At 40.5% G+C, this 26,869-nt stretch overlaps 1 protein-coding gene across 3 annotated transcripts in view; it reads left to right on the top strand.

Moving 5' to 3' along the window:
• The window catches only part of LOC120567969 (phosphatase and actin regulator 1-like), a 46,546-nt gene that overhangs the window by 15,185 nt on the left and 4,492 nt on the right, over positions 1–26,869 (top strand). Inside the window, exons 1-9 of one of the 3 annotated variants that reach the window (XM_039815108.1) lie at positions 4,150–4,711; positions 7,622–7,786; positions 14,579–14,659; positions 16,256–16,459; positions 16,868–17,204; positions 18,861–19,054; positions 21,508–21,664; positions 25,071–25,126; positions 26,177–26,238. In XM_039815108.1, coding sequence (XP_039671042.1) covers positions 4,435–4,711; positions 7,622–7,786; positions 14,579–14,659; positions 16,256–16,459; positions 16,868–17,204; positions 18,861–19,054; positions 21,508–21,664; positions 25,071–25,126; positions 26,177–26,238 — 1,533 coding nt within the window. In that variant the 5' untranslated portion in view covers positions 4,150–4,434. Of the gene's footprint in view, positions 1–4,149; positions 4,712–7,473; positions 7,493–7,621; positions 7,787–14,578; positions 14,660–16,255; positions 16,460–16,867; positions 17,205–18,860; positions 19,055–21,507; positions 21,665–25,070; positions 25,127–26,176; positions 26,239–26,869 lie in introns of those variants that run through there. The other 2 variants (XM_039815110.1, XM_039815109.1) reach the window with 2 other exon arrangements.

Raw genomic sequence — 26,869 nt, 5'->3', positions numbered from 1 at the left:
TGCATATTATGTAATAAAGGTTTATTTTAAGCCTATACTGACAATTTTTTTAATTATTTTATTACATGCTAGTGATTACATTAGGATTGTATTGGCACAAATGGCTGTCCTCTATATGACAAAAATGTTGATATAGGTTGTTATCCATTAGATAACAGGCGAAAATATCAAACCATGTTGGAAGAGCATTCAATTATTATTAGGAAATCAAAAGACTTCAACAGCGTCTTTAAGTTTTATTGTGACATTATCCGTGGTAGCTGTTCCTTATATCAGGCACCATTTGATACGTTGTGTTATCGCCTTGGCATTCAGACTTGTCAATTCTTGAAATTCTTCCAGAAAACATACCGAGGCATGGCAAGCAAACAGGAGGAGGAGAGGAAAAGACGGGCAGAATGAATTATAACAAAGATGAAGAGCGAGCAGTCATCTGTTTACAGTTTTCTGAAACTGTAGTTGCAAGCATTTTACAACAATCCCTGACAGTCTATGACAGTACTATGGACATTTCTGTTGGATTCAGTGTCTGAGCAGAATTATATTCACAGTGACTATTAATGTTAAGAGGGAAAGTTGTTGACGTGCACAACTGTTTCTAAAAACAAGTAGATACATTTCTATCTCAGTTTGACATGTCTGTGTCTTGCTCTGTGTCCGTGTTTGATTTATTTTCAAAATAAATACATCACTATTTCACTCCTGAAGTGTTGCAGTCTGTTTAGACTTCACATACTCATGTCACATTACTCTGCTGCCTGTCAGGGGGAAGATTGAGCTTAATGCTGAAGATGGAGCCAAGAACTGCTTAAAAAATGTGTGGAGTCATTCTCCTTACAGATTATGATTGCATAACTATCATTCAAATTTCTCCACATCAAAAGTAGAAAAGGCAAGGCACTGTACTTATACCATCTTATTAATTCTCTTTCAGATTGTGTCAAGGAAATCTGGTACTGTGTGTGCGCGAGGGAGTATGACAGATAATAATGCAGAGAGAGAATGACAGATGGGAAGAGACAGAGAATTGCAGGGAGAACAGGAACAGCAAATTTGTAGTGACAGGCTGCTCAGTCAGAAGTTGTACAATTGCTTTGCCTAAAACCTGCACTACATCCATGGAAACCAGTTTAAACCAGGATCCAAAATAGGAAAGAAACGGCATTGTTAACTCTCTTTCAAGTAAAACATCACCCATTTTACATTTGATTCTAATACGTGTATAAGAAACCACATTTTCACTGCTTTTCAGTGTATAAGAACTAACATATACTAATAAGGCTTCATGGCAACAACTCTATGAGCCAACATGTCCACCCAAGGTGAGTCAGAAAGGATTGGCGAATACTTCTTAGCAGCTTTGGGTGAGCTTACTGTGTCAGTTTAACTTTATTGTGCCACGTGTCAGGTATGTTGTCAACCACAGGAAGTAGACTTAGTTTTGAAAGATCAGCATTGATCCAAGAATTTAATGCTGAATTAGTTATATGTTCACACAAAAACCCATTGGAAGCACCTCTGAAAGAAACTTAAACACACACACACTTCAATGAATCTTCAGTGTTTTTTTTTTTTACTGAGGCAGGAAAAGTAAGGCAAGTAATGATTTCTGTGGTCAGGACACGGGAGAAAGCTATTTGCAAAGATTGTTGCAATTTGATAGATACAAATATATAAGTACAGTAATAGGCAATTGTGCAAAGTGCAATTTAATAAGCCTAACATTATAAATCTAACATTAGTTCTTCACACCATTCTAACACAAGCCTGCACTTAGACAGATAATGGCAGTAAAGACAGTGGAACACTAAGAATAAATACATTTCAAAGTAAAATAAAAAGCAATCTTTCTTTTGGGTATCGTATGACTGAAAGGTGGCTCTAAAAGGTGTTAAGTGTGCTCCTTCACAAATGACAGCTGTGGTCAGCTTTAGTCCATTACTCTTTTTACAGTCACTTAAAATTTCCACTTTCAAGCCTTTAAAGTCTTTTTTTAAATGAGTAGAAGAATAAGTGATGTGCTGTAGCACTGATAAGCACTGCCTGACACAGAAAATGCATTTGCATCTGACAAATGACCTGTCTTGTAGCTTATCTGATTCTTATATGAATGATCTAATAGAAAAGTGAGGCCGAAGTGGCATTGAGCTTAAAGGTCCAGTGTGTAACGTGTTTAGTTGTTCATTATCAAAATCTGTGTTGCCCGTTCACAAACTTGTCCTTTTTCATGAATATTTACCACCACCATCAATTCCAAGTATTCTTTTTGGCTTGAAATTTTACATTTGCATTCGCATGATGTCTCTCTCTCATGGATGGGCCAAATTCTCTGGGCAGGCAAAGCAGAGAAAGGGGAGGTAACCTTGCTCCTTATGAGCTCATAATTGGACCATAGGCAGGCTGGGGGAAGGCATATGAAATTTCCATGCTATGGGACCTTTAACAAGACGTAGGCTCATATAGGCTCAAGTCAACATGCTTTTGAGGCCAATGCCAGCTTTGAGCCTTAGAATTTAAAGATAAGTCAAGGTCTATAGGCAGAATAATGTGCACTGATGGGAGTAAACAGAGAAAGCTTATCTCTCTCCTTGTTTATGAAACTACCAGTGCAGTAAGACAGCAACATACATTTCTTGAGTGTTTAAAGCCTCTTATTCTTTTTCTCACAAACACACACATAACTGTACAGAGTCACACTTTGCTGCAGTATTATCTACTTTTTGCATGGCAAAGACTTTCGCTCCTTTATCCGTTAACCTCAGACTCTTTGTTGCAAAATGTTTTTCAGTGTTCAATGTTTAACTTTAACACACATGAATGAAAAAGTGTGATACTTTGCACCGAAAAAGAGGCAACTGAGGGCAGCTGCTGCATTGCACCGTTGTGGGAGTAAATCAAGTGCCTGTGCCCCTAATTTTAGAGAGGGCTTTGATGTCTTGATGTTTGACTGGAATAAGCTGCAGCTCATTGAAGGAACATCAAAGATACTCCCCAGCTCACAACCATTCACTGCTCTGTAGGAAACGTCATTGGAAATACCGTGGGGTCCCTTATCATTTCCATAATTAACGCCTCATTAACTGGCCATTAATGTTATCAATTACCCTGAAAATGTGCTCAGTAACTTCAGGGATCAACCGAGTTGCTGTTTGGAATTTGTGATGTTAATATTTAATGCTTTGCTGTTACTTGAGGCTAAGCTCTTTCATTTGAAGTATTGGGCTTTCTGATAACTGATTATGGTCCCTTTGCTGTGTTTCTTTTCTTTGATTTTAAATTCCTTGAGTTTTTGTCTGTTATTATGCCCAAATTAAATATATTATGTCATTTTTGCATTCACCTCTGCTGCCTCTTGCACTTTCTTTTTTGGCTTTTTTGCATCTGTAAGAGGGGTGGATAAATGTGGAGGAAATACTCTTAATTTGTTATCCATTAGTGTAGTAAATAATGTGATTTCATTTTAACCGTAGACTAAATTTGACCTCAGTATGTTTTTTTTTTTGTATCACAGTAGACCATCTCGTTTTTATCAAGTGTTTTGAGCACCTGACTGGCATCACGGACATGGTAACATGCATAGTTCATGTCCTTCTTTTCAGAAAATAATCTATTATTGTTGGCAACTCAAAATCTACATATTAGCTTTGAGGTACCAGGTTTCACATGTGGTCCAGTCCCCTTCATTGTATAGCACTTGCTGTAGTCACACAAGTCTGAAGTCAAGATATACAATGTTATACAATACTACAATGACCTTTCTAAGGAAATCAGTGCGCAATTGTCTAATGTTTGGCTCTATTCCCTTGATTGGACTATTTATTTTATTTTTATAAACTTAGAGTCAGTCTTTCATATTAGATTGCATTAATTATTGCACTCTTCTGAATAAATAATAAATTTGTTGATTAGACCAAAAACACACCATAACTTACTCTTTTTGCAAATATGATGCTCTCGGTGTTTTTAGTTGTACTGTTACAGAAATGTTCTGTCACATAAGGTAACTTGCTAAAAAAAAATAAATAATTGGAATTCCATTATCAGACGAGCAACTTTTCCTCCGTCCACACTGACATATTGGAGGAGCGCACCGTGCAGCCAATCACAGGCGTTCCCTGCTCAGCTCCACTAATCGTGGATTAGCTACAACCGACTGCAGTCTACAGCGCTGGGAGGGAGAGGTAGTCGTTGCTGTTCGCTGCTCACCCGCTATTTTATTATTAGCTTACTTAAATCTGGCAGCAGGGCTCTTTTTTTGCATTGCGTAACCAAATAGCTGCACATTATTGGGAACTCAGGTAAATGTGTGGGAACACAGCAGAGAGAAGCGGCTGATTTGGGATCGATGAAAGCTGCTACTGTTCAGGTCAGGTAGGACTCAGTTGATGGCCCTTTAATTTAAATCCACCACCGTGCTCCGTTTTCGCGTCCGCGATGTTCAGGACGGCCAATTACCCGACGGTGGATCCAGCGCCCACCATCATGCACGGCACTTGGTTTACCACGGGGTGCCGAGAAACGCCCGTGGCGGTGGAGAAACCGAAGAAAAAGGCGTTCAGCCTGGTCAAAATAATGTCTCTCAGCAACAAGAAAGGGCACGACCAGCATCCGCACCACAACAATAACATGCCCTTTACGATCCACTGTCACATCGGGAAAGAGATAAAGCACATCTGCAGCAATTGCAGTCGCGGGAACGACACACGGGACGGTGAGTAGCCTGCAGGCTCGAGCCTTGTGTGCGGTTTGGCCCACGGTAGCCTTGCGGTACTGCCATCCAGGATATATAGGCTACTCTTCTCATTATTTGGGGCCATGCTTCTGGGCTGCTAAGTGTTTTACAACCACACCAGACGCTCAACGAATGTGCTTTGCGTTTCCTTGATGTGTCCGCTTGTGTGATAATATTCTGTATTTACAATTTGAAGTTGGTCAGTGTATATATAGGCTACCTTTTTAACACAAAGCGACTGTGATTCGCTGTTGCTGTTGTGGAAAGTGCGTCTGACTGGATCAGAACTTCTTAAATTGCTACTTTGTTGGTTTGCATCACACACAAAAAAACATTTTATGAATTAGTCTTATTATGGGGGAAGCTGAGGTATGTCTTACCCTAATTTAGCATATAGATGTTATTAAAATGGAATGGAACTGTGCAGGCTGTATACACAAAGCCATTTCCAGTTCAGCGTCATTGCATCTTCACTTAGCCTTCAAGTAGCCATCTTGGTATGCAAACAAGTGTTTTTAATTAAAAGTATCCACGTGTGTGTGTGTGTGTGTGTGTGTGTGTGTGTGTGTGTGTGTGTGTGTGTGTGTGTGTGTGTGTGTGTGTGTGTGTGTGTGTGTTTTTTTTTTTTTTTTTTTGTGTGTGTTACAGTAGTGGAGAACGTAGGTGGACACGGTGAAGATGGGGTAGTATGTGCCTGATGTCATGAAATGATCACTTGCCTTTTAAAAAAAAAACAACAAAAAAAAAACACCATTTTAATCACCCTAGATACTTGGAAGAGGATGTTCTCATCAAGCAGATTGGGCTTGAGAAGATTGGGTTTAATTACATCACCATGCACTTAAATTGTAGACATTCTGGTTCTTTATTTTCTGCCTGGAAATGGTTCAGTAAAAGAAAAATTGGGTAGCATTAAACACAGCACCAATACAGACAGACACACACAGCCCTTTGGGTAGACAATATACAGATCCTTCATCTTCACAGAATGCACCAAAAATCAAAAGCTTGCTTCATTTGTCAATATAATATATATTTCAGGGATGTCTAGAGGCCTATGAAGAAGTGTTTGATGTTGTGAACTGATGTTCAGTTTTTAAGTATTTTATTTTATTGAAGTTAATGAAAGTGTCATCATCCTTCCTATCCTACTGTGAGAAGCTGTTGGATGTTACTCAGTGGTTTGGTTCTTTTTTTTTCTTTCCTTTATCTAGCTTTCGGACTTCCTAATTAATTAGCATCGACTGTAAAGCTATTTATACAGTAGTTTGGTGGCAGGAATTCTAAGGTGGTTGGCTCTGAGGCACCAGAGCATTCAATTGATGGTCCGCAGGACACTGCATTAATGTCACATTAATTATCCTGTCCCATATCCCTGGTGAGGAGACTTGGCCTGCAAAGTAATATGTCCGTGTTGGCAAACATCGTGAATGTGACGTAGTTATTCAGAAAACGAGCCACCAGTACATTCCCTGACAGCATGTCATGGGTGACGATCTGACACAATGTGGTGACACTGACAACTGACAACACGCTGTGCTAGAAGTCACCTCATACATCCTGACCTAGTCATGAAAACGTGACCTCTTCTGTGTTTCTGTTTTTGGAGAACGAGCCACTTGGTCCATTCATTCTGCAGTGATGTGAGGCGTTATGTTCTCTGCTCTCATTGTTGTCCAAGCTGGGTTATCGGTTATAGTTGCTCCGACAATGCCAGACAGCTTGAAGTCTGGCAGTGCAAGACCCATGCTATCTTTGCAAATGATGATGTAAGTTAGAAGAAAAAAAAAAAAAGCAGACATGATGGATTTACCATCATGATATTACCCATCTCGAGCAAATATGAAGTCCCTTCAAGTTGATCTTATACTGTATGGAAATGAACTGCTACCCAGAAGACGCAGGCGGTAAATTACATTCAGAAATCTGAAACATTTGTATGATCCTGTGAGTGCTGTTCTAATTTAGGTGAGAATAAGTTGTTGTTTTAGTGAATACTTTGTTGGTCTTCTGTTCTTGCAAGGTGGTTGCATTTAACTGTTTGACTGTCAGGGCATGTTACTTCCTATATATTGCTTTTGAAAGACCATTACTTAAATTTCTGTCTGTGTTACATTAGTTTTGAGTACATTAGTGAGGAGACTAAAGAGCGGGGTATATCTAAAGGCACATCACTGTTTAGTTGCTGCCAGTTTCTGTTTTTTTTTTTAAGATCTGTCCACATGCTGGTGAGTCTGTTGGAAGACAGAAATTTTACTTTGAACACCTCCTTTATGATCATACCTCTGCAGCTAAAACCTTCCATTCAGTTACATTCAGCACACGGCAACTTTTGCCACATTTGTGTGTGCCCTGGTGCTTAGTGTTTTGTAAGTGGGGTTGTTTGTAGTCTTGGATTGCAGCATCTTTTAAAACCTAACATCACTTTCATTTAATATTTCGTGTTGGAATAAAATGCTTAACATTCTTGGCTTTTGATATCCAACGGTATGTAAAAGTCTAACGGGCTGGGCCTTGTGAATATTTGATGAGGAGTAGAAAGATTTCCCCTTAATGAGGTGCTTATCAGTCTGTTTAGTGTGTTTTTGGCAAGCTAATGCCAGCCGCTCAGTGTGATGCAGCGTCAAACTGTTTAGACTCGGAGCACCATGTGTGTAATGCTATCTGATATGCAGGTTTGTTTATCCTCTCCCAACCTCATTCAGTTAGGAGGGATTTCAGGAGGCCACTTGGCACAGCTTCTTACTGCTTGGATCTTTTGTAAGCAAACATGTCAGCTGCATTCACTGCTCTCCTGCATGATTTCCAAAATATCTTCAAAATAACTTCTGCATCCTCACCTAAACTAGACCCTGTTTTTCTTTTCCTTTTTTTTGTATTCCTTTACAGCTGAGGAAGGAGAGAGGCTGGCCGCCATGCGTTCTGAGTCCTTGCTCTCCGGCACTCACACTCCACCCATCCGTCATCGGAGCAAGTTTGCCACTCTGGGACGCCTCCTCAAGCCATGGAAATGGAGGAAGAAGAAGAGTGAGAAGTTCAAGCAGACCTCAGCTGGTACTTGACATTATTTTCTTAATTCTACAGTATGTTAATGTAAGCACACAAAAAAACACACGCAAGTGCCAAGTGTATCATAAACAATACTATGTTATACCCTGTCCTGGTTGTTGGGAAGAAAGTTAGTGTATATCATTTGGCCAAAAGAAAAAAAGTTCTACGTTTCAGTTTCCAGGGTTATTGAAAATACGGCAAATTGGTTGTGTAAAAGTGCAGCGTTGGAGTTTCATGTTTTGAGGTCTCTTTAGAGTTCCTTTGATCTTGCAGGCCAGACGTTGTCAGGGGCGAGTGAAGGACATGCTCTATTCAGATGTGGCTGTATTTATTTTCCTCGGCTGACACATCCCAAATTCTACCGTCAGCCTGGTGGACAGGAGGAGACACTTTGTCAGACCGCATCTTGCAGGGTTAGAAGCAGAATTCTTGCTTGTGTAGAAGATGAGCTATTGCACAGAGACCTGAATCCGGTCTGAACAGGACAGGATGTTCTAATTCAGTTTTATCTTCCAGTTGTGAATGAATCAGTCCTCTGGCTGATTTGATCATCATCGCTGCGGCTGTCTCATTGCTCTCTTACCGCCGATCATGTCAGTCTCTTATGTGATCATTAATGTGATATCTTGTCATCTCCGTCACTTCCCACTAGCATAAAACATTCATTTTGTAATTTTTGGTTGATATTCAGACCATTCAGCTAGGATTTGCCTGTTATTCTTCCCAGGGTGCTGTTTGGCTGTAGTTTGTTTGTGCCCTAACATGGTCCCCCCCTGGCACTTCTGCTGATGAAATCTATTTTTTAGCTTTAGATGCTTGACTTTTTGACGTTTTACTGTATTTTAATTGCGAGTGTGTACTTGATGAAACAATCATGTAGATGTTTTCTGTTCATTGGCGCAATCATGTATGCTCTATGATAACAGCCTCTCCCCTGTTGTGGCGAAGGACAACAAGGAAGAGCTGAGCAACAAAAGATTTTTTACAATGGTGTTAATGCACAGTGGAGTTGAGTGGAAAAAAAGCTCTCTTCATCGCTTTTGTTATCCACTTGTTTTGTATGCATAATTCTGCTGTCTCCAAATAATTCTTTTGCTACTATTGTTTTGTTCAATCCTTTTTGATAGCAGCATTCTGGTGCATTATGGCCCACCAGCATGTCTCGATGGAGCGGCCCCTAAGTGGTAATTTGTTTCATTGTTTCAAGCTGTAGGCGGTGTGCAGTCTTGCAAGTAGCTCCGATGCTCAGGCAGGTTCTTCAGCCACCGTGACGCCACTACAACAGCGCACACACTGTCGCATCAATTTCAGCAAGAAGCGTGAACATGACTTCTAAAGCCCCAAACGAGGAATGTGGCCTGCACTCATGCAGCCGGCAGTGGAAGAGTAGAAGTCAAACAAGTGTAAGCCAGTGTAGTAAATTCAAATGACAGGAGGTGGCTCAGGGGTTTGCGGTCAACACATGGACCATTGCACTTAAATGGGAAAGCTGAAAGCTGCACTGACCAATACTTTCATATAAACAATGGCTCAAATGACTACACGTGTAATATGAACCTAGTGATGAACCAACAGAGCTGCTTTAAAGACTTTACATTTCTTTAATCCAATTGTCCACCCACAATCCATTAAAGGAAAACTTGTGACAGCACATCGTTTATGAGACTGAGTCTGTTGTTTTTTGATTTAATATAAGAAACATCCAGCTCCCCTCATCCAGGAAACTGTATTGACTTTGGTTGACCTGTAGCCCCACTATTGGTTTGCGTTTTTAAAATGGACAATTACACATGCTGCTGTGCATTTGCCCTCATTTCATTTGTCAACTCTAAAATGGCAGCCAATTTATTTACTTGTTTTAAAGCCTGGAATGGGATGACCTCATATAAGAAAGCTGCTGCCACATTATTAGGAACAATACTTGGACTAGGAAAATGTGCTGTACGTTTAGGGCTGGGCAATATATCGATATCGTGATATGAGACTAGATATCGTCTTAGATTTTGGATATCGTTCTATGGTAAGTGTTGTCTTTTCCTGGTTTTACAGGCTGCATTACAGTACAATAAGTGATGTCATTTTCTGAACTTACCAGACTGTTTAGCTGTTTTATTATTTGCCTTTAATAATTAATCATTACATCCACATTATTGATGATTATCTCACATCTAATTGTGAAACAATTTTGTTAAAGCACCAATTGTCAACCCTACAATATTGTCGCAATATTAATCTCATTAGAGACAATGTCGCCATTCCTGCTGTGCTGCTGTGATCCATGCTTCTTGTCTCTGCGGTTGTCTGTGATGCCTTACTGTTGATTATGTTTCCTGTGCCAGTGGGGAGCAGACCAGCCACTGGGCATGCAGATGTTGTCGTAGATAATTGGACACTGAGCACAGTAGAGGATTATGAATGTGTTGTGATATTAAGCAGATGAAGGCTGGCTCTGGATACTGTACTCTTCACCTCAGGAAGGAAAGAGGGAGGGCCTGACAGTTGGAACGTCTTATCATGCGGTCTTATCGTGCTCAGTACATTTTCACAGCGAGCTTGTATCCCAAAGAGATCTCACTACGCAGAGATTCATCAAAAGAACATGCTTCTTCATCTTCATTTTTATTTTTAATCCAATTAGTTGGCATGTCCTTATTAACAGCAGTAATCTAAATGCAGTATTCCTGCTGTTTAATGGCATATTTTTTAAATAACAATCATCACAGATTTCCTACCTGTCCATTGATCTTATGCGACATGGAGAGGAAAAACCAATGTCACATTACAAACCTGCTGTATCCTTTGTATGCATGTATCAATGCCTGGTTTAGCCAAGCTTCTGACGTGTGAGCCTTAACACTTGAGCTTTTCACTGATAAAAGACTCCATGAAAGTTTTAATACAGTTTTTGTGAGGCTCCGGCTGAGAGAATTGCGTCGGTAAAAGCCTCCACTTTGAGCTACTGAGCCTTGGGGTTGGTAGGATGTTTCCGACTATCTGGGTCACTTCTCAGTGGAATATATATTTTCTCTGAAAAATTAAGTGTTGTGTTCCCAGATCAATACTGGCTGTACTAAGATATGCCACTTTCATTTAATATGCTCTCAGCAGAGTCTCCCCGATAGGCGTCTAATCTTCTCATCTTGGTACAGCTTGTGTGGCTGCAGTGTTGGACACCACTTGGGCCCGTGGTGGACCGTCCAAAATAAAACTCGGTTGATATTCGAGGGGATTTAGAGGACAGTTTGTGCTTTTCGTACACTGATATGAAAGATTGCATTGGGTTCTTTGGTATTGATAGGCCTTTAATAAAGTATGTTGCATGTTTCAATTCGTGTACCTCAGCACTACACTTTATGTACTTAATAGATTATTAAGTACATACATTATTTCAAATGTACAGCTTATGATTTGCCATTCTGGTGATCCAGTCAATCATACTCCGGATCAAAGTTAAATATTTGGGGAGAGTAGCAGTTTTTATTTATCCACACTGAATGTCTTTTTCTCTATGGCTCTCCCAGGACTTTTCTGATGAAATGAACATGAAATTCCACAATATTAATGTATTCACTAAATATTTTTGCAAGACTAGCCAGTGTTTTAACTCCTGACTCAATGCTCGGCCGTCTGTGGTGTCCATTTAAACCATTTCTTCTTCTTTTGTTTCATGAGCACACAGTATCTGTCAATCTGAAGACATATCCTCACAAAGGCTTTGAGTTAATGGTGTTACGTAACTGTGCACATCCCATGGCAAAGCAGTTATGTCATGAAGCTTTGAGTAATTACTCTTCATTTTGGATGAAACGGCAATATAATCCCTAAACCTATTACAGCAACGGCAGCCATGCGTCAACCTATTGCCCTGGGTTTACCTACTCTGGCAAAGAGTTGGTGCTGATGTTTTTAAAGAGATTTGTCATTTTGATGACCATGTGTCTGTCACCCAACTCCTTTTTTTTTCTTCAAATAACATTACATGGATGGTAACGCCTAATTTAAGCTGACTTCATGAAAGGTTCCGGAATGAAGTGTTGTTGAAGGAATTGTATTTAATAAAAAGAGATGGTAGAGAGGCTGAAATAGTGTTGTAACATGTGTTCTAATGATATACATCCTAAAAAAAGATTAAAGAAAATTCTCAGATATTGACCGTAGTCAAAACCACTAACAGAAGAAGTCGTTGCTTCTCATAAATAGAAGCTTGTGGGAGTTTTATGAAAATTGGCTGCCAAGGTGCAGAGATCCCCTAGTACTGATTACAATTTCAGAGTACTACAAGGTTCACTTTTCTCATTAACCATGTACTGCTCATGTGGCAGACATTAATAGAAACATCTCCATTTTCTGTCATGTGAATGCGCAGGTAGAAAGAAGTGAAACGTGTGATGCCTGCTTGCTTTGCGGGAAACCATGTAGTGAATGGGCTGCATTCACTCTGTTAGAAACATTCCTCTATATTGATTCTGGGACAACTGTTTGATAAGTCTATTTACTGTCCCCTCGACTAGACCTAATGTTAAATTTGCTGTGTCTGTGTGGAAAAGAAAATCACATTTTGATGGAGCTGCTTGCAATAGCATCCCAAGTAGCATCTACAAATGGCACAATTTCCTTTCATTTCACACTCTTCACCAGTGTTCTTCTTCAGATTCTTTGTGTGACATATTGGTAATATTTTGGTCACACATTTTTCCCAAACAAATGTTTCACTGCTTAACTAATTCCTGGTTTGAAGCTGATCTTGAACTGGCCTTTATTGAAAAATGTTTGAAGAGCGCCTGGGTAGCTCACCTGGTAGAGCAGGCGCCCATATATAGAAGTTTACTCCTCAATGCAGTGGCCACAGGTTCGACTCTGACCTGCGGCCCTTTGCTGCATGTCATTCCCCCTCTTGCTCCCCTTTTTTTAAGAAGATTTTTTGGGGGGGCTTTTCCCTTTATTAGATAGTGACAGTGGATAGACAGGAAAGGGGGAGAGAGATGGGGGATGACATGCAGCAAAGGACAGAAGGTCGGATTCGAACCCACGGCGCTGCAAAGGACTCAGCCTACATGGCGCGCACGCTCTTACTGGGTGAGCAAGAGGCTGCCCCTCTCTCTCACCTCTCTCTTTTGTCTTCAGCTATCCTAATATAAATAAAGGCCTAAAATGCCCAAAAGGATTGAGTGAAATTAAACATCTGGTATCCTGGAGGAACTCGTAATGGAGCATACTGTTTGATGATAACTCACTCTGCTGGGGATTTTTTTCAAACACTGAAGCACTGAGGATTTAAATTTCTGCCCCAGAGGCCTGCTCGTCTGACATTTGTATGGCTCTCATCAATTTTGGACTCTCAGCAGTTGCTTTTAAATCCACTGTGTTGTGACTAAGGGCAAGGAAAAGAGAGGTCAAGCTGTCAGTTTTTTCATGAATCCACACTGAGGATGTATTAGCATTGAATACACTGCCCCTGATAGAGCTGGGACAGGACTCCTGGGTCATATGTAAAGCGGACATGGCACAATCTGTGAGCTCCCTCTTAAGCAGGATCTACAGAGCCCTGCAGGGAGATTCCTGCGCAGTGTTCTCAAGTGTTGCTGATCCTCATTTCACATTAATTTGTTTCTATGCAGGGGTAGAATTTGAAATTACTAACATGATTTATTTTTTTTTTAACCGCTTTTGTTCAGCCTACTGATAGTCAGAAGAGGTTAAGATCCTTAACTTTTGAAGCCTTAAAATAGAAGCAGGAGCAATGGGACATGTTAAAGTGTGCATAATGCATTACAGTGAGAAGTGTTTTTGGAATATCTCCTCCATCCTTCCTCTCCATCCTCCATCTCTTTTGTTAGTAAAGATCTCATGTTGTAGCTTTAGGCGGTTAGAAGTGAAGTCACAGTGACAGATTATCTTTACAACAAAATGCAGCATTTTTAATACTACTGGTCTCTTAACTGACGTTTAGAATTCAGATGTACAATTACACATAAATGTACAGAGAGACCATTAATATACTGGTGATACAGTAGTGTTCAGGTAAATAAGTAAACAAAATCATTTACTTAAAGAATAAGTTTGGTGATATTCATAAAAAGACAACCCAACAATGAATTGATCCTAACTACTACTGTTGCTAAAGCCTGATACATCTTATACCCTATATACCTCTATTGTTGTCCAAAAACTATTAGAAACTCAATGAGTCACATTGTTGCACTGGGCGACATATGACCTAATTACAATGAACATGGACACTAGTTCAGTTTCTGTCAAACACACTGTCCCGCTGCTATAAATACTCAATAGTTTACCAAATGTATTAATCCACAGCTGAAAATAGTCCCCAAGAAATGCCCTACTTACTGTTGTCTGAACGACCTAAACGAAGGTTTACATTTTCAGTTGGAACAAATGGGTTTGGGGCCGAGTGCCACAGAAAGAATAGACTATTGCATCAGTAGTTTTGATCTTTTCATTGGATTTGTTGACGATAAGAAAAATATAGAAAAATGCCTGCCCTATCACATGTTTTCAACAACAAAACTCAAGACAGTTAACAAAGATTTAACTTTTTATTATTTTTATATTTTTTTGAATAGACAAATAGAACAAATGCACTGCTATCTTTAAAGTCCCTCACAGACTGCTAGGTATTGCCAGTATCACCCAAAATCTACTAAAAACCATGGCTAGTGATTGCAAACTATTTTGCCAGGGGATTTGGAGATCTTTTTCAGTTTCGCTTTGTGTTATTGAATGGTTTGACGAATATGAAAGTGACTTTAACATTATTCTCCTTTACCTCCTCAGCTTTGGAAAGGAAGATGTCGATGCGACAGAGCAGAGATGAGCTGATCAAGAGAGGAGTGCTTAAAGAGATCTTTGAAAAAGGTGAGCTAATGTTATAAAATCACAGTCTGATTTAACACAGCTGGAAAATTATAAAGTTATTCATCTCTTCATTAATCAGTAGTCTTTGAAGTGCACTCTTCAAGATTTGGCACGGGACAACTAGTGGTATAATCTTTCATTATTGAAATTTAGTAGGGTTTTATAAAGTCTTTGATCTTGATTTGATGTGCCTTAGACGCCCCATATTCAAAGCTGGAGAGGATATTTAAATCTGACAGCAGGGTGCTCCATGCCTCGGGACATTTAAAAACAAAGTTGGTGAAGCTAAGAAAGTCCATTAACTATTACCAAGATGTGAACAGAGCAAATGAGGAAAATGTGTGGCATATTTTATTGTTTTACAAATTGAGCTTTTGGGACATTGTTCAAAAATAAGAAGACGGCTGTCTCAAATCTCTTACAAACCTACCTAAATCAAGTACAATTATAAATAGTATATTGTATGTATAGAATGCTAGCCACTCTTGGGTTTAAACTACCATGTGCACCTTAAGCTGACGGATGCTATCCAGCTCAGTTAATTAGTCAAAACTGATAAACTGATAAATGTACCTCTTCTATTTTTGCACAATAATTGTGACACTGCTTAGAATGCATATTAATTAGGCCAGGTGTGCTCACTTCTCCTGCCCAGTGACAACCTAGTTTCCATGATAATAAAAAGCTTGTGCGCACAGCTTGATAGATCAGCAGTGGTTATTTTTATCCATGCTAAGCAAACAGTTTCTATTAAAGCTGTAATGTTTTATTAGCAATGACATCCCTTGATGTATAGATATACCACACAATTCACTTTGTTGTGCTCAAAATAGAATTTGATCCAAAAATAGAACTATATTAAAAAGAAAAGAAAATCCCATCTTGGCAAAAATGTGTTCAACTTTCATCTGATTGGCTGTTGGATTGTAATCGGCTTTATCTGGTCGCCGTCTTTGACTGGCACTCTTGAGTTCCTGGATTTAATGTGGCACACGCCAGACCAAACCCTATCACTAGTCTAGTTTTGAGTTAAATGGTAGAGTCCGCCATTTTAACGGCTAAATTTAAAGATACATTACGTCTTTCCTCATGAAGATGCTTCAAAAAGAGGGCCTTTTTAAAGCTTTGAATGTTAAAAAAGCCTAAAAAAAACTTTTCTTTCCAAATTATACAGGGATAAGCATTATTGTGGTTGTCTGTTTTAAAATGGCAGTCAATATGAAATGTAGGAATGGGGGAAAGCTCCCACTCATTGTTTGTCAGAATATGTGAGCAGCGTTGTGAATCGCACTGTCAGCCTTAAAATGTGATCATGCAAAAACCATCAAATGGCTCAGCGCTGTTGAAGAATTAAAAAGCAAAAGTTCTGTCAAACTGTTTGGCTGACACTGTTCCATGGTCTGCTTCATGCTGATAAAAGGCTCTTGGGTCGTTAAACAGTCTTAGCTTTCTGAATCACCCCTTCTGCATTGTTTCAAAACACAGCACCAAGAGTTCATTTTCAACTTTGTTTGAACGGTCTTCTGGTGAACTTTTTTTTTTTTTTTTTCTTGTGCAGTCAAACACATTTTCAGATTGTTACTTTTTTGTGTTTAGCAACCTTTGAGTTCCGATCCTCGATGGACGGCGGAGTCTGCACTCAGGAGCCCTCTATTAAGTCATCTATGGTCCTGCCCGTCAAGAAATCTGTCACCTACTCAGGGGACCTTCAGGATATCCCCGCCAAGCCGCCGCATTACCACAAACAGCCTCCTGCTCTCCCTCCAAAACCTTTCTCTAGGATCCCGAACCATAGCACAGGTTAGTGGTCTTAGTAAATGCTCAGTTTCCCTTTCTCCCAACCAATACACAGAATGTGTTGTGCCCTACTTACTATGCACAGTACTTGTTTTGAAAAGTGAGCCATGACTGCTGTTGCTTTAAACTCTACCTGCATTGCCACACATGTGCACAGGATTAGAGTAGTCTCATTAAATCCCTCTGTTGTTATGTCAGCTGGGCTCTCTCTGTCATTGTCAATCTGTCAGTCAGAGGGAAGTTGCATTACCCTGGCCTAATTCCCACCGCCCCGCGCTTACGTCGGAGCCATGTCTGATCGTCCATGAGCTCTGTTTCTATTTCTGCATTGATGCAATATAGTACAAGTTAACCCATAAATCCTTCTTTCTGTCCTGTTATACTTTTTTTTTTTTTTTTTTTTCTTCCTAGATTCTTGCCAGCCGATGAAGTTGCCCTGTATGCCCGGGGGAAAGCACTCTCCACCTCTGCCTCCCAAGAAAGTGATGATTTGTGTGCCTCCAGGGGGGCTGGACTCCCCTTCTCCGCCCCCAAATTCCCTCTGCGGCCTCTCCCAAAAGTGCGGGCCCCCCCAGGGCATGCCCCCATATCACGGCACCTTGCTGCCCTCTCAGCTCGCCGCTCTATCCAGTCTTCACCAGAGCCACGGTCACCCGTTTCAGCTTCAGTACGGCAGCTTGCATGCGCCCAGCCGCATCATCGAGGAGCTCAACAAAACCCTGGCGCTCTCCATGCAGAGGTTTGAAAGGTTAGTAGCCATCAGTGCTCAGGTCATTAAATCTGATTGTCCTCCAGTGAAGGCAGGGAGGGATTATGGATTGGCCTCTATTTGTCCGTCTCTCTGTATGGAAGTTATAACTTGATACTGATTGGCCCAAAGGCTTGGCGGTGACATGTTTCCTTTTCATAAAGAATTATTTTCCTTAGTGATGCACCGATGTGAAGATTGTGGCCGATACCGATAACTGATATTAATATTGCTGTTATGGCAGATACTGATATTTACCGATGTCGATATCTCTGTATAGAAAACACATTTTTATTATAATCAAATAAAGAACTATTTTCCAAAACACTTTTTTTTTTTTTTTTTTTACTTTTGTGATTTATTTTCCGAAATGACTGATATTGGGCACCTTTACCTGTGTGCAAAATATGACTGTCATCAGATTTTCAGAAGAAAAAATTTATATTTATATAATTATATATAATTTGACATCAGACCGATACGGATGTGTTAAAAAAATTACCATATCGGCCGATATTATATCGGCAGCCGATATATCGTGCACCACTAATTTTCCTTAATTTAATGAGTTTGTGGTTAAGTCCTCTCTTGTTAGTAAAAGCTGTTGCCAAACTAGCTCTAATCAGATTAGTTGCTGATAAAAAGCATTATAATTAGCATAGAACATTCTGTTTATTAGGTTTAATTTTGTGACGTCTTGTCCGCTACTCCAAATACAAATATATCCTGGTGTTATTGAGGTCGCGTCCTGCCATGTAGCGCTGGTGTACAGGTCTATTTCAGCACCCTGCCTCACAGGGCAGCATGGCCTAATTTTAAAGTAAATGTGTGTATGTGTGGGCACAGGCTCATGAAGTAGGCGTCCCTCCAGCAGTTGGCCTGCCATAATAACATGACCAGCTGCTCTTTACAAGAGCTGCGTTTCTTCGTGTTTGGAGAAAAGGGACAGGGTAGCGGATTGGACATTATGTAACCTCGTACATTAGGATCTCTTTTTCTCCAAAGCCATTTGGACAGGGATGAGGAAGTTATGGTCCTGACATTGCTCACAATTAGTCTGAAAAATGGTTACGCAACAGCGGCTCATCATAAGAAGCTCCAACTACACTGTGATTAATCGAATCTATCAAATTTTGTGACCGGTTAGCGCTTGCATGCAAATGATGGCTCCTGAAAGTTTGTTTCTGACACCTTGTTTCAAATTATACAAGTTGTATAGTCAGTTACTCTTTTCCTCTTGTGTAGTTCAGAGGATTGCATGTTATTGCGTAGGACTGCACAGAATTGTACTGCAGTTTCATTCAGTTATACATCTCCTCTCCCTCTATACTTGGATTAAAAACCCACTAAGCTATCATTATACTATGTACCAGAAGCTCCATTATTGTATTTTAAATCCCATTTTTTTTCTGGATTGAGAAGGTTTGCGACGGTTATAGTTTCAGTAATGCTACATCTCATAAACAATTTGCTGACTGTAAAAAGATGAAATAGATCTAAGCTTGAATATGTGAGGTTTCCCATGTAAACTGTATTTCTGTTTTCGATGTTGAGGGGTTGGGCATGTTCATCTTCTAAGCAAGGCCAAATGCTATGGCCATAAGCATGACCCCTTCGGTTAATGGCCAGAGACACCTCTCCATTTCTCTCCACTAGCTCTGCATTGCACGGCGTCGGTCAGTGTGTCCCCCTGGACAGGAGAGAAGTGCCATCTGTGATCATCGACTACGAGGATGACAAGGAGAACATGCCCAACGAGTCCGACTACGAAGATCTGCCCAGCATGTATAAGGACGAGGACGACGATGTGGATGATGACGAGGACGATGATGAAGATGACATATTAACAAGTGAGCAGCAGACGTTATAGTGACCTGAGGAGTCTTTAATGTTTAAACTGCGCAAATGAAGAGAACGGTGATTGTAAAGTCAGTGGCTAACATTGGTTTTCTTTCAACAGAGATATATACTATTGTCTATTTAGGATGTGTTATGAAAGGCATGAAACTACAAAAAAATATTTTTGCCTCTCTTTTGTCAATAGCTCATGTTTACAGATATGATGACACATTTGCCTGATCGACAGTACTGCACCTGAAGGCTCCTGGAACTCAGTTTTAGTTTGACCTTTTAAAGCGTGGCAAAAATTAGGTTCACAGGAGTGTATCGAGTATCATGCTGTTACCCATGGAAACGCTCAACCTCTCTGAACTGTGCAAAGCTGTGTCCGGTTTTCACATGGGAGCTTTTAAAGGTTGTGATCGGCCATGTGTGACGGAATCGTTCGATACGCCACAGCATGACTTTGAAATTAAGAGTAATACTTAAAGGTACAGGACACTTGATTTAGAATCTTGTTTTTCCAAATCTATGTATAGGCAAACATTTCAGGTATTGTGCAAAGCATCTGAAGTTACACCAAACTATAATATATAACATATATACAGTACAGGCCAAACGTTTGGACACACATTCTCATTCAATGCGTTTTCTTTATTTTCATGACTATTTACATTGTAGATTCTCACTGAAAGCATCAAAACTATGAATGAACACATGTGGAATTATGTACTTAACAAAAAAGTGTGAAATAACTGAAAACATGTCTTATATTTTAGATTCCTTTAAAGTAGCCACCCTTTGCTTTTTTGATAGCGTGCAAACCCTTGGTGTTCTCTCAATGAGCTTCATGAGGTAGTCACCTGAAATGGTTTTCACTTCACAGGTGTGCCTTGTCAGGGTTAATTAGTGACATTTTTTCCCTTATTAATGGGGTTGGGACCATCAGTTGTGTTGTGCAGAAGTCAGGTTGATACACGCCGACAGCCCTTATTGGACAACTGTTAGAATTCATATTATGGCAAGAACCAATCAGCTAAATAAAGCGAAACAAGTGGCCATCATTACTTTAACAAATGAAAGTCAGTCAGTCCGGAAAATTGCGAAAACTTTGAATGTGTCCCCAAGCGCTACAACGAAACTGGCTCACATGAGGACCGCCCCAGGAAAGGAAGACCAAGAGTCACCTCTGCTGCTGAGGATAAGTTCATCCGAGTCACCAGCCTCAGAAATCGCAAGTTAACAGCAGCTCAGATTAGAGACCAGATGAATGCCACACAGAGTTCTAGCAGCAGACACATCTCTAGAACAACTGTTAAGAGGAGACTGCGCAAATCAAGCCTTCATGGTCAAGTAGCTGCTAGGAAACCACTGCTAAGGAGAGGCAACAAGCAGAAGAGATTTGTCTGGGCCAAGAAACACAAGGAATGGACATTAGACCAGTGGAAATCTGTGCTTTGGTCTGATGAGTCCAAATTTGAGATCTTTGGTTCCAACCGCCGTGTCTTTGTGCAATGCAGAAAATGTGAACGGATGGATTCTACGTGCCTGGTTCCCACCGTGAAGCATGGAGGAGGAGGTGTGATGGTGTGGGGGTGCTTTGCTGGTGACACTGTTGGGGATTTATTCAAAATTGAAGGCATACTGAACCAGCATGGCTACCACAGCATCCTGCAGCGACATGCCATCCCATCCGGTTTGCGTTTAGTTGGACCATCATTTATTTTTCAACAGGACAATGACCCCAAACACACCTCCAGGCTGTGTAAGGGCTATTTGACAAAGAAGGAGAGTGATGGAGTGCTGCGCCAGATGACCTGGCCTCCACAGACACCAGACCTGAACCCAGTCGAGATAGTTTGGGGTGAGCTGGACCACAGAGTGAAGGCAAAAGGGCCAACAAGTGCTAAGCATCTCTGGGAACTCCTTCAAGACTGTTGGAAAACCATTTCAGGTGACTACCTCTTGAAGCTCATCAAGAGAATGCCAAGAGTGTGCAAAGCAGTAATCGGAGCAAAGGGTGGCTACTTTTGAAGAATCTAAAATATAAGACATGTTTTCAGTTATTTCACACTTTTTTTGTTAAGTACATAATTCCACATGTGTTCAGTCATAGTTTTGATGCCTTCAGTGAGAATCAACAATGTAAATAGTCATGAAAATAAAGGAACTCATTGAATGAGAAGGTGTGTCCAAACTTTTGGCCTGTACTGTATATAACAACATAATAGTCACCGTGGGGTAAAGCAGTATTTCATATTAGGACATTTTTCAAACATTTTGCAACTACTTAAATCTCAGCATCGAAACTAAAAAATAAAAATGATAAACAATTGAGAGCTACAGTAGAATGATGAGGGGGAAAAAAAAAATAAGTCTAAGCACATTTTTGGTAAATGAGGCCCAACATCTTGGCTTTATGCCTGCAGCCCCTCTCATGTTTGACCGTGGTCTTTGGGTTTAGGTTCTCTGGCTCAGAAGGTGCTGAGGAAAGACTCTCTGGCCATCAAGCTGAGTAACCGTCCATCCAAAAGAGAGCTGGAGGAGAAAAACATCCTGCCCATGCAGACAGACGAGGAGAGACTGGAGTCTAGGCAGCAGATCGGCACCAAACTCACAAGGTGAGTACACATACACACATGCATCTTTTAAACTTAAATATTTTTAGTAAACCTGGTTGATGTTGCTGTAGCAACAACTGTTGCTGGAAAACAGCACTGACCCTTCTCAACCAAACATTTTTTTTAAATATTTTTTTGTTTTCTTTCTTTGGGCTGGCGATGGCCCAATGTCCCGGCTGATAGAACTGTGACTAAGCGTTGCAAATGTGAGCCTTCTTTCTATTGAAACACTTATATCCTTTCATATTTTTTTTTTTTCCTTCTCGACATCCGATAAGGATAAACGTTTTATCTTGTTAAAAAGAGGCTCTGAAAATGGAGCTGACCTAATTTCAGCGATGTATCACTCCCCTCCCCCTCCCCTCTTTTTTCTTCTTGTCTTCTCTCTAGCTCGCTCTCACTCTCTTTCTCCTCTTTCTTCCTCCTGCCTGACTTCCTCCCTCGCTGACTGAATCACCACGGTGATGCATGTGCCAAACTATCTCCACCCGACTCCTCCACACAGCAGCACCACGCAAGCCACTTCATACCAGCAGTTTACACACACACGCTCTACAATGGTGCAGTGCGTACAAATCACAGGGATTTGTACATATGTTGAGATCATAAATGTGAATTCTAGTAATTGAGCAGATCCAACGACATGTTTTTCTCCAACGGATCACAAGCCTCATTTGATTTCACTGCGCTCTTTGAACACGTCTTGCCTGTCTGAATGAAGGTGATGTAATGTGTTGGGAGATGAAAAAGACTGCCAAGCGTATGGGTGAAAATGAAAGCCGAATAGTATAATCAGATATGAGAGGTGGGAAATATGGTTGCAAGGGAGGGATGGAGTATAATCTAGAGAAATTGGCACTCAAGTCACTATTCCCCACTGTGATTGGAACACAGTGCGTGTTCCCAGAAGGCCTGCCTGCTTAGTTGTCATGTTCCCAAAAAGCTCTGTCACAGTGTCCTTTGCACAGTGTCATCTGATGCACAATACCTAATTTCATGCTATTTGCCAACAGCATTGTGTCCTGTAATGTTGTCGCTTGTGCGAGGCCACTCAGAATTGAATGCTATTCTAGGACACGCTGACCTCAGTTTACTTCTACTGACCTGATTCACTGGGAAAACCCTGAAGACACTTACAGCATCTCAAGGGAGAAAACTCGCGAAAGTGCACTGCCGTGTCTTTGGCTACTTGTTTGTGAATCTCACTTGCTTTAATATATTTCATGTAATATGTAGTTTATGTCTCTTAAAGAAATGGGTTTACATTTTGGGAAATAGGTTTATTTGCTTTCTTGCTGAGAGTTAGATGAGAAGATCGATACCACTCTCATCCGTCAGATAATTGTGAAGCTACAGCCAGGAGAGGGTTAGCTTAGCTTAGCATAAAGACTTGAAGAAGGAGGAGACGGCTAGTAAAAACATCCGCCTACCAGCACCTTCTAAAGCTTACAAATGAACATATATTTTGATCCGTTGTGGTGTGCGAGAGTGTTTCTTGGCCATGCGTTCTTATCTCCTGGAATCTTGAACAATTTCTTTAAAGAGAAGTGGGGCAGTGTTGAAGTCAAGACCACCTAAACCGAGACCAAGTCATCACCAAGGTCCGAGTGTATCGATACTGGGTCGAGACCAAGTCTATGAGGGGTTGAGAAAGAGACAAGACCAAGACCAGACCAGTGCGAGTCCCACACTGCATGACACGATAAAATGTGGAAAATGCTAACCATAGGCACTACTTAAATTGATCTAAAAGATCCACATTCCTTTTTAATAAAAAAAAAAAAAAAACACCCACAGGAAACAACTTAAGATTGTTCTTCATTCACCTCTTTCATTGCCATAAGTGTATGAGAAATGCCTTTATAGAATAATCAAAAGGCAATCCCGAATCCTCTTTATCTGAGACCGAGACAAGACGGAGTAACATTTCGAGATGAGATCTTCAAAAAGTCCAAACTCGAATACTACAACAATGCTGTGGGGAACTGTAGAATTTGAAGATAATTCTTTGTAGGTTATTCATTATGAGCGACAGCTTTCACAATGCACATTTGATTCATTATTTTATTGAAAAATATTGATTAATGCAGCTTTAAACAAATTGTTCTTCATGTAAGTCACATCCTAAAACCTTGTGTAACTCCTTATATAATGTCATTATACTTATGTCTCTACTCTTCATATTGCAGAGAACAAGCAGGCAGTTCTCTTAGTAGATAATGTGCCTTTAAATAAATCTGGGTGTGATGTACATCATTTGGAAAGGAGCATCCATATGGATGTTTGTTGAGCAGTCTGGGCATGTTTATTCACAATAGCTGCATTTTTGCTGGCGCGGTGCCGATATGATGCTCAGTACTGAGAGGCGGAGAGCTCCAGTCTGAGAGTCAGTGTTTTGACTTTTTCCGAACGATAACCTCAAGTGGCACGGTAATAGCTTACAGGGCAGCGCAGTTCCAGATGGCTGTCAGATCTGAAAGAGATGGAGACAATCATTGATCCAGTGCCTACTGTTAGGTCTACTCCCGCAGGGTCCTGACACAGTGCTATATTAAGAGTCCCCAGTTGAAATCACTTCGAGTGACCTCACACTATCTTAGTCATTTCAGCAACTTTCAAGTTGAGGAAATTGGAGATAATGTGTGCAAAATGTATCTCTTCAGATGTTGCAGAAAAGAAGAAAGTGTGCGTGTGTGTGTGTGGTTTATTTTAGCTATCTTGAGTGTTTAAACCTTTTACTTGGCATGTGGCTGTGTCATATTGCCTTATTCAGCATCAGATGAGAGCTGAGTCTTCAGGAATATCTGGCTTTTACTGGCCTTCTTCCCTGCATTGCACCAGTGTACAGTATTACCATGCAGTCATTCCATACAAAAAGAGGCATTGTTGATCATGGCAGATTGAATTTTTTGGGAAGTGCACAATTCATGTCAAGCTGTCGTGAGGCAAGAGCTTAAAAACGATGCAAACCTTTCAACTATGAGAAAATAACATTGAACCCAGTTGTACTGAAAGTAAGAGAACATTGAGTTGTTTATTTATTTCAGTTTGGGACTAACTCATTGCATCTTGCTCTAAAGCCAAGGTTTGTCTGTTGTAAAAGCTTTCATGCTGTGCAGCAAAATGTGAACAAGATAACCTTACTGGGAGCTGCTGTCAAAGCAGGGAAGTGAATACTGGGCAAAATGGAGGGAAGAAAAAAAAGCAGCTTTCTCTGAACTACGTATATCACATAAGAAGAACCAGCAACATGTTTGCAAAGATTTTCTTATGAACAATGACAGTTGATGATTATATGGTATTATATGTAAAGTAGGTTGATTTGCATCAGGAACTGTATTAGTGTTTCCCTGCTGACCTCTTGCCTGTGATTATTTGCTGATCATAGATGTATGTTTCTAACCAGGCGCTTGAGTCAGAGACCCACAGCGGAGGAGCTGGAACAGAGGAACATCCTCAAACGTGAGTGTCTTTTAATATATTTAAAATAATCTCTAAGCTGCTGAAGTCGGTTCCAAAATTGCCCTCTCTAACCCCGTGATGCTTCATTAAACACATTGTAGCAAAGTACAAGTCTATATTTGTTGCAGCCTTTTGTGCATGAAGACTTCAGGTTTTTTTTTTTTTTTTTTTTTTTTGAGAGACCTAGTTATGTGAAAGCTAGTGGCATATATTTTTCTTTTTATTCCTCCTTGGTCTGCCTTTTCATCTGAGGCAGACAGGCAGCACGGCTCCCTAAGGGGTCATGTCCAGAGAGCTGGGTTGTTTTGCTCAAACACATGCACTATCAGAACGAGAAGCCATTCTGTTGCCTGGTACTCTGCGTCCCTCACATCAAAGACTGATTTACCAGCAGTTCCTGCTTTCCTAAAGGCTCCTGCATGATTGGCAGAGTGCAGGAGGAAAATACAAAGTCAAAGAATTCATGAGTGACAAGTCATGTCCTCGTTATCACACTACCACATACAAGGTTAAATAAACAGGACTTGGTTTTCTGGGGTGGAATTGAAAACTGTGAGAAGTACTACAGAAAACATTATGTGTTCAGCACATGTACACATTTGACTGCTGAAGCTTTTGCAAACGGGAGCAGTGTCCCAGTATGCTTCTTGTTTACGTGTCTCCTTTTAACTTCCTCCTCTGAGTTGGAGCTTTTTGTCTCTGTAAATCACTGAATATACAACACATGGAAGTTTTTTTTCTTGTAAAAGAAAGAAATGATTATTCTTAAATAGGTTAATCACTTGATCAGTAACATTGGACCAAAAAGTGCTGGGACAACTTAAAAGGAACAAAGCAATCATTCTCCCCTGATACTCATGCCCAATAGCATTAAACAGCCAATGATGGAAACTATTTTGGGCTGTAAGGAACTTATCCAGTTTAGTGTGAATCTAAATGAGCCACATTATGCAAATAGTGTTTGTTCCCCTTTCAGTACTTTCTAAACATTTCATGTTCAGTCCACTGTTTGCACTCGCAGTATAACGCTCATCCTCTGGTTCTCTGCAGCTCGCAATGAGCAAGAGGAGATTGAGGAGAAGAGGGAGATAAAACGAAGGCTATCACGAAAGGTGAGTCCAAAATAGCTCCAAAGGTGCAAACGCACACTAAATTTGGAGGGGGTAAATTGTTGGCCAGGAAAAGCAAACACTGTGACAGTGACTCGTCTGTAGCGAGCAGTAAAAATCTAGTTTGTTACAGGTCCGGTGTTCTCAGGTCTCCCCGAGAGACGCTGACGTCCTTGTTACCCTTGGCCCTTCGACGTGTTGGCTGCCAAATTCTTTGGCCCCATATGGAGGTGTTGAGCGTGTTCCCTTCACTTTCAATTAGATTATAGCACTTTCTGATCGCCTGCAGACATGCTGCTTAAAACACAAATCTCACAGCTGTTGGAGGGAATTTGTTGTATGCATCACAGTGTAAAAACGTCCAGTCCATTTTAAACCAACCTGCTCGTCCTATACTGTATATCACACTAACTACGCATTCATAGAACATTGCGCATGCGCTGTAGGTAAGGATCCCTTACATTTTGATTTTTGTTTTTTAGCACATTTTGATCAGGAAATGTACTGAACATTTAACTGTTGAAGTTTATTCCCCGATGGACAAGTTGTGTAATGCCGTCACCGTTTCTAAATGACCTCTGGCATCTTAGTTCTGTAGTTTCTTGTTCTTTATCCACTGTCATTAAAGCCGTTA

This window comes from Perca fluviatilis, chromosome 11 (assembly GCF_010015445.1).
Source record: "Perca fluviatilis chromosome 11, GENO_Pfluv_1.0, whole genome shotgun sequence".
NCBI lineage: Eukaryota > Metazoa > Chordata > Actinopteri > Perciformes > Percidae > Perca > Perca fluviatilis.
Note: the sequence above shows the minus strand (reverse complement) of the source record. Positions and strands in the feature narration are given on the sequence as shown.